This window comes from Octopus sinensis, linkage group LG9 (assembly GCF_006345805.1).
Source record: "Octopus sinensis linkage group LG9, ASM634580v1, whole genome shotgun sequence".
Lineage (NCBI taxonomy): Eukaryota > Metazoa > Mollusca > Cephalopoda > Octopoda > Octopodidae > Octopus > Octopus sinensis.
The window spans coordinates 28,962,931-28,979,970 of NC_043005.1; the positions used below are offsets into that span (position 1 = coordinate 28,962,931).

Below are 17,040 nucleotides of genomic sequence, written 5' to 3' on the forward strand. Positions count from 1 at the left end.
CAAAATCTGGAATCAAAGGGCCTTAAGGTTAACATAGCAAAGATTAAAGTTCTAATTAGCAGGAAAACAAACAGAACACTAAGCCTTTGGGTAAATGGCCCCGTTTCATACGTAGACAAGGTTTAGGTAAACTTTGGACACAAGAGATGCAGTGGAATCAAAGGAAGGTTAGTTAACAGAGAAAGTAGAATTTGTCAGTGGAAGATGAGCAGGAGCACATGAGAAATAGATGTTCTGCATTACCCAGGAGGTTTCCAAGAAATAGGAGATAGTTTCTGCTTTTAGGTGACCTAATTAGCAGTGGAGAAGGATGTTCTGAAAGTATAGTTGCTAGAATATAAATTGGCTGGAGAAGTTCAGAGAATTTTGACCTCTGTTGTTAACAAAAGGCCTCTCAGAATGAAAAGTAGATTGTATGATGCCTGTGTACAAACAGCAATGATATATGACTGTGAAACTTGGGTTGTGACTGCAGAGTACATGTGAAGGCTTAAGAAATGAAACAAGTATGCTCTGCTGGATGTGCAATGTCAGTGTACGTGTATGACAAAGTACAAATGTGTTGAGAGGAAAATTGGGTATAAGAGGCATCAGAGACCTGCTGGAGAGAAGATTGCACTGGTATGGTCATGTGATGCAGATGGATAAGGACAGCTGTATAAAAAAGTTGTAATTGCTAAATGTGGAAGGAAATGTGGAAAAGGTAGACCTAGGAAGATATGGGATGAAGTGGTGAAGCTTCACTGTAGAGATGATGGAGACCAAGATGAATGGCATTGGACTGTGCATGAGAAGATCCATCCATCTCAGCAGAATTGAGGTTGTCATGCCTTCCCCACTGACTTCTATTTTTTTTGCTTCCTGCTACACTGAACTGACATCCTCTCTGTCCAACTCATTCCCTATCTCTAATCATCTTCCACACTATTTTTTCACTCAGTTCACTTCCTACTCTGTCTCATATTCCTCTATTTTCTCTTACTTTCCAGGTGAGCAAGACACCTACTCCTCTCCCTCCGCCACAGTCTCTTTCTCCAGTCTATACAACACTCAGTTGAAGGATCTTATCCTACAGGTACTTGGTGACCTCACCAGTGCTGGTGTCATGTAAAATGGACCCAGTAAACTCTATTAAGTGGTTGGCATTCGGGAGGGAATCAAGCAGTAGAAGCCATTCCAAAGCAGACATAGAACCTAGTGGAGACCTCTGGCTTGTCTGTTCTTGTCAAACTATTCAGTCCATGCTTGAATGGAAACAGACACACACACACAATTATCATTATCATTAACATCCAATTTTCCATGCTTGCATGGGTCAGATGGAATTTGATGAGGCAGATTTTCTATGTCCAGATGCCATTCCTGTCACCAACCTTCACCTGTTTCCAATCATGGACATGTTTTTCACAGAAAACTTGAAATGAACAACCTTGCTTGTATGATTATGAAGCTTGTTTACAGCCAACCTTGTCTTGACAAGGTTACACACACACAGAGGGCTTGAGAGAGGTATTTAGTCTTGCTAATGGCTAGGCAAACTCTGTAGTGGTGTTGTGAAGAAATACACCCAATGCACTCTATGAAGTGGTGGGTGTTATGAAGGGCATCCAGTTGTAGAATTCATCTGAAAAATGAAATATTGGACAAAGATTAGTCTTCCAGTTTGTTGAATCCTGTCAAACTATCCATCCATGCCAGAACAAAAAATGGATTTAAAATGATGATGACGATGACAATGATGATGGTGGTAGTGCTTCATGTTTGTATTCCAGTTATAGTACCTGTACACTTTGTCCCTGCATGCTGTATGTCATAAAAAGTGAGTAAGGGCTTAGTGACAGGCAAAGCATCTGCCTGAAAAAAACACCTGTTCAATTCATGCTAGCATAAATAAATGGACATAAAATTTATCTTCCACTACCTCCATCACTCTCTGTTCTATGTATGTTTTTAGTCATGTTTACTTGAGGGGTACAAACACATCATAAGTCAACCTCACTTGTGTTGATGCCATAAAATGCACCCAAAATACTGTAAAGTCGTTAGTGAAGGAATGGAGACAATGCAGGGTTAGGCAGACTATTCAATTCTTCGGGTTATAACAGATTACTGGAAATATGCAGACTTTATCTTAAAAGCAAAGAAAAGGATATCAAAGAATTCCATCCACCTAAGGGCCTACCTGAAACTTAAAAGTGCAATGTTGTTTCTTTGTCTTCATGACCTGAAATATATTTTAGTCAATTGGTTGGTTCCATAGTAGCAGTAAGGATTGGGTTTTACTTCATTAAAAGACCCCTCACTATGAAAAGGAAGTTATAGCCCAAGATACAATCTTACATTCAGCACAGTCTGATGATTGTAAATTTATTTTTCCAGGCTTTTTTTTTCCTTTAGATTCAGCTGAGAGCTGTGGCCATGCTGGAGCACTGCCGTTTTGCTACACTGATATTACTGAGAGCCTCCTCTAATATGTGCCACTTGGTGAAGAATGGAGTTTGATGTAGCTACCCTTATTTGCACTTCTTGCTGTGAGGTAGATTCATATGGGACTCTCGATAGGAAGAGGTCCAGCCTTGATTTAGAAACGCCCACATCTACTTTATGCAGGTTCCTCAGGCTCTTTGGGAGAATATTAAAAAGCTGTGGCTTTGCTGGGATCTTTGGCTCTGTGCAGTGTCGACCCGTTCTGGCATTGGTGTAGCTTTCAATGCCATAATTTGGCACAATTCCTTCCAGGATCTTCCAGATGTATATTACTGCATACCTCTCCTGCCTTTGCTCCAGGAAGTAGAGGCTTGAAAGAATCTTTAGCATGTAACCATTCAGTAATGTGAATTGGCTGTTATAAGACTAAATTTTTAATACTGTATGAATAACACACACATTGCATATCTATGATGTGGTCTGACCTGGGGCTAAACAACAGAAACATTTTATTGTTTGAGAATGATTACATCCAGACGAAAAGACTTCTTCATTCACCTATATAAATTGTTTTTTTCTAAAGCGTATCATATTTATACGGAAATTTACATTTGTTATTGTGAGCCTTAAAGAGAATTAGTATCAGAAGTGAGCAATGACTTACTATCTTTGGAACAGAAATTAATTCCAAGATTTAAATACCAAATTTTAAATCAGCACTTTTTTACAGCTGATTATTTGATCATACCTTGGACACTGATCAAATGGACAGGCATGCCGTAGAAGTAGTCTTGTTTGATAAAGCAGTCATGTCACTTGGTGTAGATCTGACCACGGCTGCTGCAGGAATAACCTAGGCTCAGTGAACAGTATAAAGTTACTGGATAGTGCAGATATTTGATTTTTACTTAGCTCATGGATTCAAAAGATACATTTATTCCATTTGCCATAATTTCTCTACAAAATTACCGGCTGGGGTTTGTAGAGAAGAGGAAACTCAAGTGCAAAACAAATGCCAAAGAAAGTGGTAGAATTTGTTTTCAAAGACAATATTAACTTGATGGAGAAGGACGTCTGCCGTTTTATTCAATTGACGATAAGTTTGTTGGGAGTTTGAATTTAAAATACATAAGTTTTCGAATGACCAATTTTAGGTGATTTTCATATGAATTTTAGATAATAATAATCACTGAAATAGGATTTACTTTAAATATTCGAAATTGTTATTGTAAACCAATAAAATAATTGCTAATTGCCGTCTAAATAACGGGAGGGAAATTCACGGTACACAGAAATCAAGATTTCGATTCCCAGTTGAAACCCGTCCCACTGTAACTTTTTTTTTGAAAAGCATAAATGCCGCTATTATTTTCTCATCTTATAAATAAGGTCCTGTGAATATCGGAGGAAAATTTTAATAACTATTTAAAATAACATTTAATATAAAACTTCCATTTAATACACAGACACACACACTGGCTGCGGGTTGATATGTGATATTAAATTGAGATATTCGGATATTTCCGTTAAAAGACGCCACAATTGCCTCGTTCTCGTGCAACGCCGGCTACCACGTGACAGTGAAGAGATTATCTTTACAACTATCATGGCTTCCGAGCAAGTTGAAGAGCGAGAGGTAATGTGTTCTTGTTTTATAAATATATGTATATACATATATGTATGCATCTATCTATCTTTATATACATATCCTCGATTCTCTTTTCCTCCTCGATGGATTTATCTTCTCTTTTCTTTCTTACTTCATGTATAATGTACCCGTCATTTGGTCGGTTTTTTTTTATGCTGTTACTGGTACAGATTGAATCACTATATTATTTGCCTCTCACTCACACTGTCTTCCTTTTGTCTCCTAACCACACACACAACCTCATACGTGTACATTAAACATTTCTATGTGTATGTGCAATATTGTATAATATATATAATACTGAAAACGACGAGGCGTCAGAACGAGCGTAGTGTGAAATATTAAATTTTAAAAAATCTGAAACTACACGCTTTGTGTATTGAGTACTCCATATGAAAGCCATCGAAGTCGGCTTCGATTGAACCATGAAGTAACCGATAGAAGTGTGTGTATATTATATATATATATATATGTGTGTGTGTATAGAAAAATCTTATATGTGCTGGGATTGTTCCTTTCACTTTTTCCTGAGTTTCTCGAATATTCTCAAATGCACACATGTATAATATAACCGCAACAGACAAATCTATTTGATTTTTTAACCTTATTGAACGATGTAAGCGTGCCTAGAAGGCATCCCATCTCTGCTCTAACGCCGTGTAACATGTGTTCAAATGAAACGCTTTCCGCTTTTTCGCCCATCTCTTGTTTTATTAAACTCGGAACACTTCCTAACCACCTTCAACACCGTTTTATATATATCTGTCTTTGGAAATCTTTTAACATGTGTGTCTCTCTAACCCAGCTTTGTCGTCTATCTACTGTCACACTTTGCATTATCATTACTTTCACACAACAATTCTTTCATCAAACACTCTATTTTTCAAATAAAAAAAAAATAACGAAGACTCCACATTACACTTTGTTCGGCCCGAATTTGTGCCCGAGTTTGATAAAAACGTTACTGATTTAGGATGTTATTACACATGCATACACACACTTACCCATGTATCTATCTATATATACAGATATATACACATACATACACACACACAGTTATTCAGTTTATCAGCAACTGTTAGGTGTTAAAATGTAACGCTATCGGTCGTATCAATCAAGCAATCATTTAATACACACACACACTATATATATATATATATACACACACACACATATATATGTATAACATACACCCACCCACAAAATTGTATGACTGGTTTTTCTTTGTTAATATACATATTAGGTTAGCAGGGTTTTTTTAATTTCTAAGTAGTAGCCTGTGTAATATTATTAACATTTGTAGAGAATCGTTTTGTTAGACTTTTTACATAGTACGTGTGTGCGTACATATACATATATGTGTTTGCAGTATTCTGTAAGTGCTGTTAAGTCGGTTAAAATAATTTTGTGGGAGATATCTAATAATGCCGTGTAAGAAAGTGAAAAACTCTGGCGGTTTGACAGTGCACACAGCTAGGTTTTGCTACCACCTTACTCGTTGCTCCTCTCACTTTCCCTCTCTTTCCCACCAAACCTTATTTTTCATTTACCATCTCCAACTCTACAAAAGACTTGCCATTTCGTCATTGGCAACTTTACTGCTCTGACTTTTTTTTATAGTTGCATTTAGTTTAGCCACACTCATCCATCGAAATTTTTTGATAAATATAATTAATTTTCGAGTTTTGATCGCTGCATTGTTTCTTCCCACCATATTTTAAATAGTCATACCTCTCTCTCACACACACACACGCTCGTATAATATTACATCGGTTTTTACTTATTTTCTTTGCTGACAGTTTCTCTTCTGACTTGGCTTCAACACTACCTTTCATTTTCCCTTATAAGAATTAGAATTTAAAATATCTTTATTTCTTTGCGTGTTCTGTCTTCCCCCCCCCCAAAAAAAAAAATTCGTATCTTTAGACGAATATATTTTCCCCTATTTTTATCGAACCACACTTGCGGCCGAAGTGGGTGGTATTGTTATCCTAACAACTTAGCTTAGATATCTCATGGAGTTATTGCTGCTTAATGAGACTGATGTTGGAGAAATATTTTATTTGAAACCCTTCAAATAACTCTCTAATGTCATCCTACCATCCCATTGTTATAAGGACCCTTTAGATAATGTAACTCTAAATTTCATCTAAAAAGACAGTATGGTCACGTTTGGAATGTCTTTGATTAGGACTGACCGGGTTGATCAATCAAGAATAGAAACCGGCTCGTATTGTTTACCACTATTTGAATTACTTGGTCCTACATGATGCCGTGAACGTTTAACTAACATATAAAACGCACACGTGGATTAGAATTAAAAAGTATTTAAAAAAAATACTTGATTCATCGCAGTATTTTACCCTTCACAGAAAAATTCTTTTACATAAATGTATAATTTAGTTTAATGAAATAAAATACTCTATCTGCTGACTGTTGTGCTATTCATTGACTTCAAAACAATGTAGTTTTGCAATTAACAAAATTAATTAGTATTTTTCTTCCACCGTATGTTTGAACTAGTGTATATACAGTATATATAGCTTTGTGTGTATGTGTCAGATACTGTTTTTAGTGTGTTTAGTAGGTAAAATCCACTTGTATTTCTAACCAGCTGTTTACAAACAGGTTATTTAGCAGAGAAGCTGAGAACGGTTAATTCAGTGTATAAATAGCAGATAATACTTATATTTATAGCCACGACCTTCAGGTCTTCATTTCCAAAATAATTTCTAATTACTATCACTAATTGATTAATATTTTAAATACTTCTTTTCCTCCCTTCCTCTTACAGTGAAGTGTAAAACTTATTTTTGGCAGACATAAATTTTATTGCCAAAAATATTTTCCAGACAATTTTCTGATACTTTTCCAGAAAATTCTTTGTCATATTAGAAGGAATATAATTTAAAGTGTATAAAACTTATTAAAATTAAATATCAGTTAAAAATATGCGTTTGCTTAAAGTGTGTACTAAAACTAAAATCCGTTTTAAATGTTAAGCTTTTAGCTACTACTTGGACGTTTGTTGTTTATACGGTAACTTCTTACCTTGATACAACTTGCAGGGGAATTATAAGTTGGTTGGAATTGATCCTGTTACATACAATAAGCCCCTGAAGGAATGAAACTGTCAGTTCTGGCAGGATTTGAACTTGAAATGTAAAGATACAGGAGAATATACCCCCAAATCTTTTCACTGTCTTTAAAAAATAATTCTGGAACTATAACCCCTAAAAAGAGAACTAGGTTTTAAGTGAATGATTTAATCCTTTATCATTTAACGTCCTTTTTACTCACTGGCACGGGTTTGTTGGTATCACTAAACATTGATTTAACTTTATTCATTTGATAACTAACTGCAAGGACTCATACTAATCACTTCGGATCTTTTCGGTTTGAACTGCAGTTTTTAAAAATTTCCACGTAACTAGACACTTTTAAACTTCGTAAACTGGTAGAATGTGTTTATAAAACATATTTTTCTCTTCGCTTTGAGAAAATTCTATAGTTTGTAAAATATCTTTTTTTCCTTCAAGTTCAACAACCAATCAATTATGTCTATTGAGGTGAAAACATTCTGTGCCGTATGAATATGTCCCTCGTTTAAGAAACAGATTGGGTTTATTTATATTTCTGAAGAAAAAAGATACCCTTCCCCCTAACCCTTACACAGCTTGAAATGCAATAGATCGATACTAGGGTCATAATTATGGGTGACAATTTCATATGACACCGCTAGAAAAAACTGCCGTTCAAACCGAAAAGATCCATCACTTCTGCAAAATATATTAATCTTAAGTATTTTGTTTTTAATACATTTTCCGTACCTATTTGTGTGGGAGCAACTGTTTTTTTTTTTCCAATTGGGCGACCTGATCGATTATTTGTGGACCCCCCCCCCTCAGTCAAACTGCAGCAGACAAGTTTAGGTTTTTCAGTGAATGACAGCACTAAGACATCACTTGAGACTGCCTCTTGTTCTATGATACAAATTCTAGTTTTAAAGTGATTGTTAATTTGTTCCAAACACCAGTTTAATGAGTTATTTTTGTTAAATAATTTTAAACATTTATTGAAAATAGTATATTTCAACTGAGTGGTAACTAAAGGATTAAAATTTCAAAACCAGCCCACAACCTCCTTAAAGCTAAAATTGCATTGATGTTTTCAGTTTCATTTCACTATTACTTCTTGAACTCAACCCCTTCTCTCATCTGGAATGTCTTTAAATCACATCTACACTATTTAACTGTTGTTTTTCATTATCATGACCATTGCTCTGAACTTGGTTACCCTATCCTTAACCACTGCTGTTCTTCGACCTTCTCGATCATAACCTATAATTTAAAACTATTTTATGACCATGTCATCTCCCCATCTCACTTCCATTCTGGGACTTTAACTTTTGTTTCTCTTTTAAAACCTAACAAATATTTTGTATAAAAAAGTAAAAAAATAAAAATGAAGATAATGACATGTCACAAGCAAACTTTGAATTGTTTTATAAACTCCTTCCCCTGTTCACTTCTATAGTTGTCACCTACATTACTAAAATAGCCTTGTCTGTTACTTTTACTTTGTCTCCGTATTCTTTTACTGAAGTTCTTTCCAGTGTCAACTGTCACTGAGTCTTAAAGCACATCCTTTGTCTTTGAAATTTAAACCATTGTCGAAAAAACTGTGTTGTATATTGATCTCCAAGAAGCTTCCTGTGTAGATAACAGCCAGTTAGCTAAGACATAAAGATAACTTAAAGATAAACTTTTATATACTTTTTTCTTTTAAACACCAATAATTATTTCCATTTACTTTGTTTTAATTCCACATTCCACATAGTCACTAGTCTTGGTTGGCTCTCTTCATTGTCTTGCTTTGGTGGTCAAAGTCTGAAACTTGACTTGTATTCAGTAGTGTTTAAAAAATCTGTATCCTCTAACATTATTTTAATGAACTATAATTTCACATGCATTTATGACATTTTTTTTAATGTTATGAATTTTTACCAAAGTTTATATATATTTTTAAATAATCTAGCTGTGTATTTTTCTAACAATAGGAAAACCGGCAGAGTCCAGACCCTGAGTCAGGTGAAGAGAATTCTGAATCATGTGACACTGTTTCTCCTGATGCCCTTATCAAGCACCCATTGCAATTCAAATGGGCTTTATGGTTTTACAAAAATGATAAAACTAAAAATTGGGTTTCCAACTTGAAATTAGTGACAACATTTGATACTGTCGAAGACTTCTGGTCGTAAGTAAAATGTTATTTTTAATATTTGAAAATTTCTATTTAATCTATTGTTAAATTTGGTTGTTGATTTTTTTTTTTTTTTTCCTGTTTTGCTTTTCAGGTTATATAACCATGTTCAGAGAGCTAGCAAGATCCCATATGGCTGTGATTATTCTATGTTCAAGGTAAGCTTTGACTATTCTGTGTTGAAATACCTGATGATAGTACTCTTGCTAATGCTTAAAGATAATGGATAGTTGAAGAGAGCTTAGAATGGCTTATTTCTTTAAAAAGTTTGACCAATGAAAACAGCTGCAGTAAAACCTACAGTGTACTGATGTTATTTAAAGATCATTTACATTACTTACATTTGACAGATATTTGTCCTCATCTTGTTTAACACGTTTCGGCTGATCTATCCTCCAGCCTTCATTAGATGTCTTGGGGAAATTTTGAACCTGGGTTCTCATTCCTAAGGTATTCCATCAAATATTAATAATGTACATAATTCCTCATCTCTTAAATATAGAACTGTTAGCAACATATATTAATCATCTCAAAGTGGAAAACAGTACAATTTGAAATGGTTGATAATCATTGACTCTGCACCTTATAACACATCTATGAAAATGTAGACTTTGCATAAAAGAATCGATTAGTATCCATTATGCCAGCAACAAAAATAAAAATGTACTATTTAATAAGATTACAGATGTTTTAGTATGCTGTAAGCATGAATATTTATCACTTCTAAATTTTTTGCAGTATAAAAATATGGCTTAGATTAGAACGCATGAATATATGGATTTAAAATCATTGTTTAATGTCCGCTTTCCATGCTGGCATAGGTTGGACGGTTTGACTGGCAAGCTAGAAGGCTGTACCAGGCCCCAATCTGATCTGGCAAGGTTTCTACAGCTGGATGCCTTTCCTAATGCCAACAGCTCCGAGAGTGTAGTGGGTGCTTTTTACATGCCTCCGGCACAGGAGCCAGTCAGGCGGCACTGGCATCGACCATGCTCGAATGGTGCTTTTTACATGCCAGTCAGGTGGTACCGGCATCAGCCACAACAATGACTTCACTTAACTCAGCAGGTCTTTGCAAGCACAGTTTATTGCCCAATGATGGAAGGGTACTCTTAAATGTACTGGTTATGCTGCACTGGCATAGATCATGGTTGCAGTCTCATTTGGCTTGCTGGGTCTTCTCAAGCACAGCATATCTCCAAAGGTCGTGGTTACACATCATTGTCTCCATGAGGCCCAACATTCAAAGGTCGTGCTTCACCACCTCATCCCATGTCTTACTGGGCCTACCTCTTCCACAGGTTCCCTCTACTGGTAGGGTGACACTTTTTCACACAGCTGTCCTCTTCCATATGCACCACATGACCATACCAGTGCAGTCATCTCTCTTGCACATCATGTCTGATGATTCTTATGTCCAACTTTTCTTCTCAGGGCGTTTACGCTCTGTCATGTATGCACACTGATATTACACATCCAGTGGAGCATACTAGCTTCATTTTTTGCAAGCCTACACATGTCCTCAGCAGTCACGGTCCATGTTTTATTGCAGTGTAGCATGGCTGTTTGCACACGAGTCATACAGTCTACCTTTTACTCTGAGTGAGAGGCCCTTTGTCACCAGCAGAGGTAGGAGCTCTCTGAACTTTGCCCAGTCTATTCTTATTCTTATTTCTTTACTGCCCACAAGGGGCTACACACAGAGGGGACAAACGGATTGTCGATTATATTGACCCCAGTGCGTAACTAGTACTTATTTAATTGACCCCAAAAGGATGAAAGGTAAAGTCGACCTCAGCGGAATTTGAACTTAGAACGTAGCGGCAGACGAAACACCGCTAAGCATTTTGCCCAGCATGCTAGCGATTCTGCCAGCTCGCCGCCTTGTTATTCTATTCTTATTCTAGCAGTTACACTCTCAGAGCGTCCACCCCTCGCTACTGACTTGGTCAACTAGGTAATGGAAGCTATCAACTACTTCTAGTTTCCCCCCCTGGCATGCGATGGAAGCTGTTTTCTGAACATTTTCAGTTTTTATTGCCCCTGAGCATTTGCCACATACAAAAACTATCTTCCCAGTTAGCCTCCCTTTGATATTGCTGCACCTCTTATGTATCCATAGCTTACACTAGGTACATCTTATGGAGTTTCTACCTATGCCTTTTCTACAGATTGAGCAGGGCCATCTACCTGAAGGGATTTGTGATTTGTCTGCCTTTCTACTTACTAAGACTTTGGTTTTTGCTAGATTGTCTCTAAGGCCCTTTGATTCTAGAACTTGCTTCAGCACCTGAAACTTCTCTAGTTTTGATTGTGACTCAGCTATTAGAGCAAGTTCATCAGCATAGAGAAGCTCCCAGGAGCAAGCTGTCTTGAATTCCTCTGTTATTGCCTGGAGGACTATGATGAATAAGAGGGGCTGAGGACTGATCCTTAGTTGATCTCTACTCAGAATTCTTCACTTTACTCTTTCCAACACTCACCTTACTGACAGCATCCTATATTAAAATAATTTAAAAATATATAAATACACAATGAAATATTCCAATAGGCCACATGTCTACCTATTCAACTATTTTTCTTTATAAACGATTCTATTTCAGGTTCTATTTTGTCAATTATATTTTTAATTATTTAATTATTTGACGTCTACCCACTAATACAAATTCATCATGTAGAGCTTGACTTCACCATGAACAGTGAACCCTGAAGAAGAAAATATCATTTTGATGGAGCTGAATATGGATTGTTCCTACGACCCTTTAATATTTTCTGAAACAACTGTAGATTTTTAACTAACTTTTACTTTTCATATTTTGTATTGCTGAACTTTATTCATAATTTTTAATCTCCCTCAATTACGTGTATCTACATACGCATACACGTTTCTTATGTTTTTATGTCATCATTATATACTCGAATAGAATGTCTTCATTTAAATTTGAATTATTTTAATATATACATGTTTATTGATCCTGAAAGTACATGAATGGAACAATGTATCGCGTCTTATAAATCACTGGAAACATTTCGTTTATTTGGATGTAAATTACGGATAACCAAAGTTTATCTCCTACAAAATTTTGTGTGTGTGTGTGTATATACACACACACGCACACACAAATTAAGATTACCACTTTACCCTTGTAATTGAACATTTCAGCAATTGTTTGTGCATATATATTTTATTAGTGCACATATAACCATCTCAAAGATAGTGGCTCTGACATTGGGATTAGCTTTTCTGGTGATTATCTTCTTAAAGGCTGTAGTATGTAGGGGTTGAAGGGAATTCAGCTGATTATTTCTAACTTGAGTAAGCTTTCAATGAAAGCTTTTCTGTTGCTTTTTTGCATATCAGGAGACAATGATTTGTGTGAGCTTGGAATGCTATTTTTAGTTGGCCAGTATCGATAGCAGTCCTTGTTTTTTAGTCCCATGATAACTCTAATCTGCCCTATGATAAAAGGCATTGAAGCCATGATCTCCCTAGTTGTGTCTATTTGAGGGAGATTTATTTCTGACATGTCAAGTAACTGTTTAGAGGCTGTGTCATTAGTTGCTGTTTAACTCCAGGTCAAGTCTGATCAGGCAAGCCTGTAAAAATGCTCATCGTGACCATCACATCTTCCTTATATAATTGTCTTTCTTTAAAAAAAATGGTTTGAGTGTCTTTTTGTATATCAGGAAGTATGTTGTTCTCTGTATCCTTTAAGACTGTAGGTTTGTGAGTTAAGGGAAATTTAGTTGCTATTTCCAGCATTTCAAACAATTACTCCAAGGCTCTGCTTATTGCGTAGAATGTTAAGCTGTTACTGTTTAGTCCTGAGTTGCCAAAAAGCATTCAAGCTGTTTGTTTAGCCATTTTGTATATTCATTGTCTGACATTTTTTAAAAAACTGATTTGAAGATCATTTGGCTGCTATTTTTAGCCATAACTGTTCAGTCCTTATATTGTAAGATAATAGGACACACACACACACATTAATGGTTATGCAGATAGAGAATATTGTGTTTAGATTGACGTTTTTTTAAAAGAAAAGCCAATACATTTAGATATATGACTTAGAATGATTGTAGCAGACAAGTGTGTGTGTGTGTAGATGTCTCTGTTCATAAGAACCTCTTAAATTATATAGTTTTTGCGTGTAGGTATATTTATTCAATCACACACATACACACACAAGGCTTCATATATTTGTGTATGTACGAAAGTATTATACATCCATCTATGTGTATATATTAATGCTTTCATTACTAACTTGCCTGTAGTTGGTCGAAAAATATTTTGGTTTATATTATCAAACCAGCTTAGAATTTCGGCGCAAATCTCATTAGCACATTTGTGAACACATGTGGTTTCACTATGTAAACAATTGAATTGTACTGTCTGCCATCATTGTACATGATATCTGAGTGCTGCGAATTTTTGGAGATTTTTTTTTTTTTTTTTCATTTTGATTTTCTGAAATGTTCACTGGATGAAAAATGGATACTTGTTCCATTTTGTCAAGCAGCAAGTTTGGTTTTGAAGAACTTTTGAAAGAAGACAATATATGACAAGCATGAAAACCATGTTTCATTATCACCATTGTTTAATGTCTGCATTCCATGCTGGCATGGGTTTGCTGGTTTAACTGAAAACTGGTAAACTAAGGGGGTGCACCAGGTTCCAATCTAATTTGGCAAGATTTCTACAGCTGGATACCCTTCCTAACGCCAACCATTCTGAGAGTGTAGTGGGTGTTCTTTTACTTGCTGGCTATAACTATGGTTTCACTTGGCTTGATGGGTCAACACAACTATGGTATTGCCAGGGGTCTTGGTCACCAGACATTGGGCCTCCATGAGGCCCAATGCTCAAATGGTGCATTTTACATATCAGTCAGGTGGCACTGGCATCGACTACGATTTCACTCAGTTCAACAGGTCTCCACAAGTACAGCATATTGCCCAGTGATTGAAGGGTGCTTTAACCCTTTAGCATTTAAACCGGCCATATCCGGCCAAAAGCATTCTGCCTGTTTTATGTTCAAACTGGCCAGATCTGGTCTCTCACACTGACCCTACAATATTGTTTTAAAAGTTAACAGCTACCTCATCAAAATCTCATATCTACAAGATAATGCCTGATTAGTTCAAAACAATGTGAATGAAAAAGCATTAATTTTGGCAGAATAATGTGAACACTAAAGGGTTAAACAGGTCAGTTATGTGACACTGGCATCATCCATGACTACGATCTCACTTGGCTTGACATCACTGCCTCCATTATGAATTGTATATTTCTTTTCCCGAAAAGTGAAACAGTTTCAATGGTGATAAAAGAAAAATGAGTTTATACCTGAGTATAGTGAGAATTTAACTGTTTTTCTTAGTTATTTTTAGGATGATATTAGACTGAGCTACAGTCATTCTAAGGAAATGAAAATGTTAGATTATTTTTTAGTTTTTATGATGATAATGAATCAATTACTGCAGAAGCAAATTGTTATGCAGAAAAAGGTATTTTGAGTTTTCCCACATAAGTGTAAGAAAATAAAAAATTTGAGCATTTTTTAGGAAGTGTGTATGTGTGTGTGAAGTAATTTTTTTCAAATTTGTTTTTATTTTTTATTTACCTGTTAGATGCATGACTAAGTTTGATTAATTGGGATTGTGAATCATATGTGCTTCTGTGTATTTAAGTTTATGTATGAGGTTATTTCATTCTGTTTTGCCTTTATGGTACACTTGTCTTATGTGCATTAAGTTCAACTGATAAATAATCCAGTAATTTGCACAATTCATATTAAATTTTGTATGTTCATTGAATATTAGCCAATGACTTGTTATCTATGCTGATGTTCAAATTAAATTTAAGTCATTTCTATTTTGTTGAATTTACCTAGAATTAGATTCACTTTGGGACAAAAATGACGAAACAGATTTTGTTAAGAACCTTTCATTAAATTGTGTTCCAAAAATGTCATTAATATGTTGATAAATATAAAAATTAGTTGTTTTATGAAACCAGTGCAAATCCAAGATTATTTTAGAAATATAGTTAAGAAAGGGTCTGTAAAGTTTGGCAATCCAGCCTTAGAAACCATTCTAAAGTAGACATTGTGGCAGAACTTAGACTTTTGTTTTGTCAGATCCTGTCAAACTGTCCAACCCATGTTACCATGGAAGCTGAGCATTTTATATCTCATTATCATTTTAACCTCCATTGTTCATGCTGGCATGGGTTTGACTGGGCTGGCATGCTGGAAGGCTGCGCTAGGATCCAGTCTGATTTGGCATGGTTTTCTATAGCTGGATGCCTCTCCTGATGCCAACCACTCTGAGAGTGTAATGGGTGCTTGTATGTGACACCGGTATTTGCCATAACTGATTTTGCTTGGAATATATATATTGCATTTGGGTATGTTTATATTTGTAGGGGTACTTCTGCTGATCATCCTTCTTATCTACCTGTTGATTAGCTTCGTTCTTTTCCTCCTCTGAATCACATATTTACCCTTCTGTCTCTTATCTCGCCATCACCTATGAAGCTCACAAACTATGAATGGTTATCTTACTTACTACCCCCTTCATTGTACCTCTACCCATCCTTCACTTGGCCTATGTATGTAAGACTTTTGCTTTTTCCTCATCACTCTACCTATACCCACCTCTACTGCTGTCCATCTCCCTCCTCACCTTGGTCATTACTTTATCAATCATGCCTTGTATTCTTGTTTGCCCAACTATTGCCATCCCTCTCTCCCTGCCCTGTCCTCCACCACTCAGCTTCAGCCATTCTCTCTGGAACCTGTTCATCCCCATTTATTCTCTCTTTCATGTTCCCTTCTGTTGTACTTTCCATCCATACTCTTATGTGGAGTAGCCCTGGACCCTCTCCACACAACTTCTTCCTAATTAACCAGATTTCCTTTTACCCTCCTTTTCACCACTATAAATCTCTCATACCTCACCCTCATCACCTTGTCTAAAATCATCATACACACTCCACTTCTCCTGTTATAGGGCTTACTTTAAGCCCTTCAGTCTTGAAAGTTGCAAAGTGATGTCTCTAGTTGCTGGTACCCACAAAAAAGCACTCTGTAAAGTGGTTAGAGATAGTAATGGAGCATGACTCAACCCCCCCTTCCCCAACTCCTCAGATCTTGTCCAGCTTATGCCACCATGGAGAGTGAACATAAGACCAGTTTCTCCTTTTATAACTCAAACCATGTATATATCTCATTCTGGGTGATTGCAATTCTAACAACACTAAAAAGATCATGCCATCTACTTCTGTATAAATGTTTGAGTTTAAACTATCAGTAGTACCTCATAACATACCATATGTGGATCACTTAAGTTCATAATCCTTTGCTTTTTGTCCTTATATTAGCAAATGCTGTTAGTTCACTGGGGGTTCATTGCATCATATTTTCAGTTCCATGCATCTGCACTCAGTGCCTATACCTCACTGTGGTGAAGTACTGTACTTAGACAAACTTCACATAGCTTGCTCTGAACTTTTAAACTATGTTGTCTTTTACAATCACTTGCAGCACTAAATACTTTGAGGTAACCAAAAAAAATGACTATTTCTGACAAGCCACCTGAGCAGGTCATGTGCTCCTATTGCTAACTACTCCTGTGTATCTTTCACATCTTACATCCTGGTTCTGTCAACCTGCCAGAAATTTCATTCCACATTTTTATGTACT

General features: G+C 36.1%; 1 protein-coding gene across 1 annotated transcript in view; it reads left to right on the forward strand.

Moving 5' to 3' along the window:
• Positions 1–3,907: 3,907 nt before the first annotated feature.
• The window catches only part of LOC115215818 (eukaryotic translation initiation factor 4E), a 28,157-nt gene continuing 15,024 nt past the window's right edge, over positions 3,908–17,040 (forward strand). Inside the window, exons 1-3 of the mRNA XM_029785133.2 lie at positions 3,908–4,063; positions 9,135–9,331; positions 9,432–9,495. Of these exons, the coding sequence (XP_029640993.1) occupies positions 4,034–4,063; positions 9,135–9,331; positions 9,432–9,495 (291 nt within the window). The 5' untranslated portion in view covers positions 3,908–4,033. The remainder of the gene's footprint in view (positions 4,064–9,134; positions 9,332–9,431; positions 9,496–17,040) is intronic.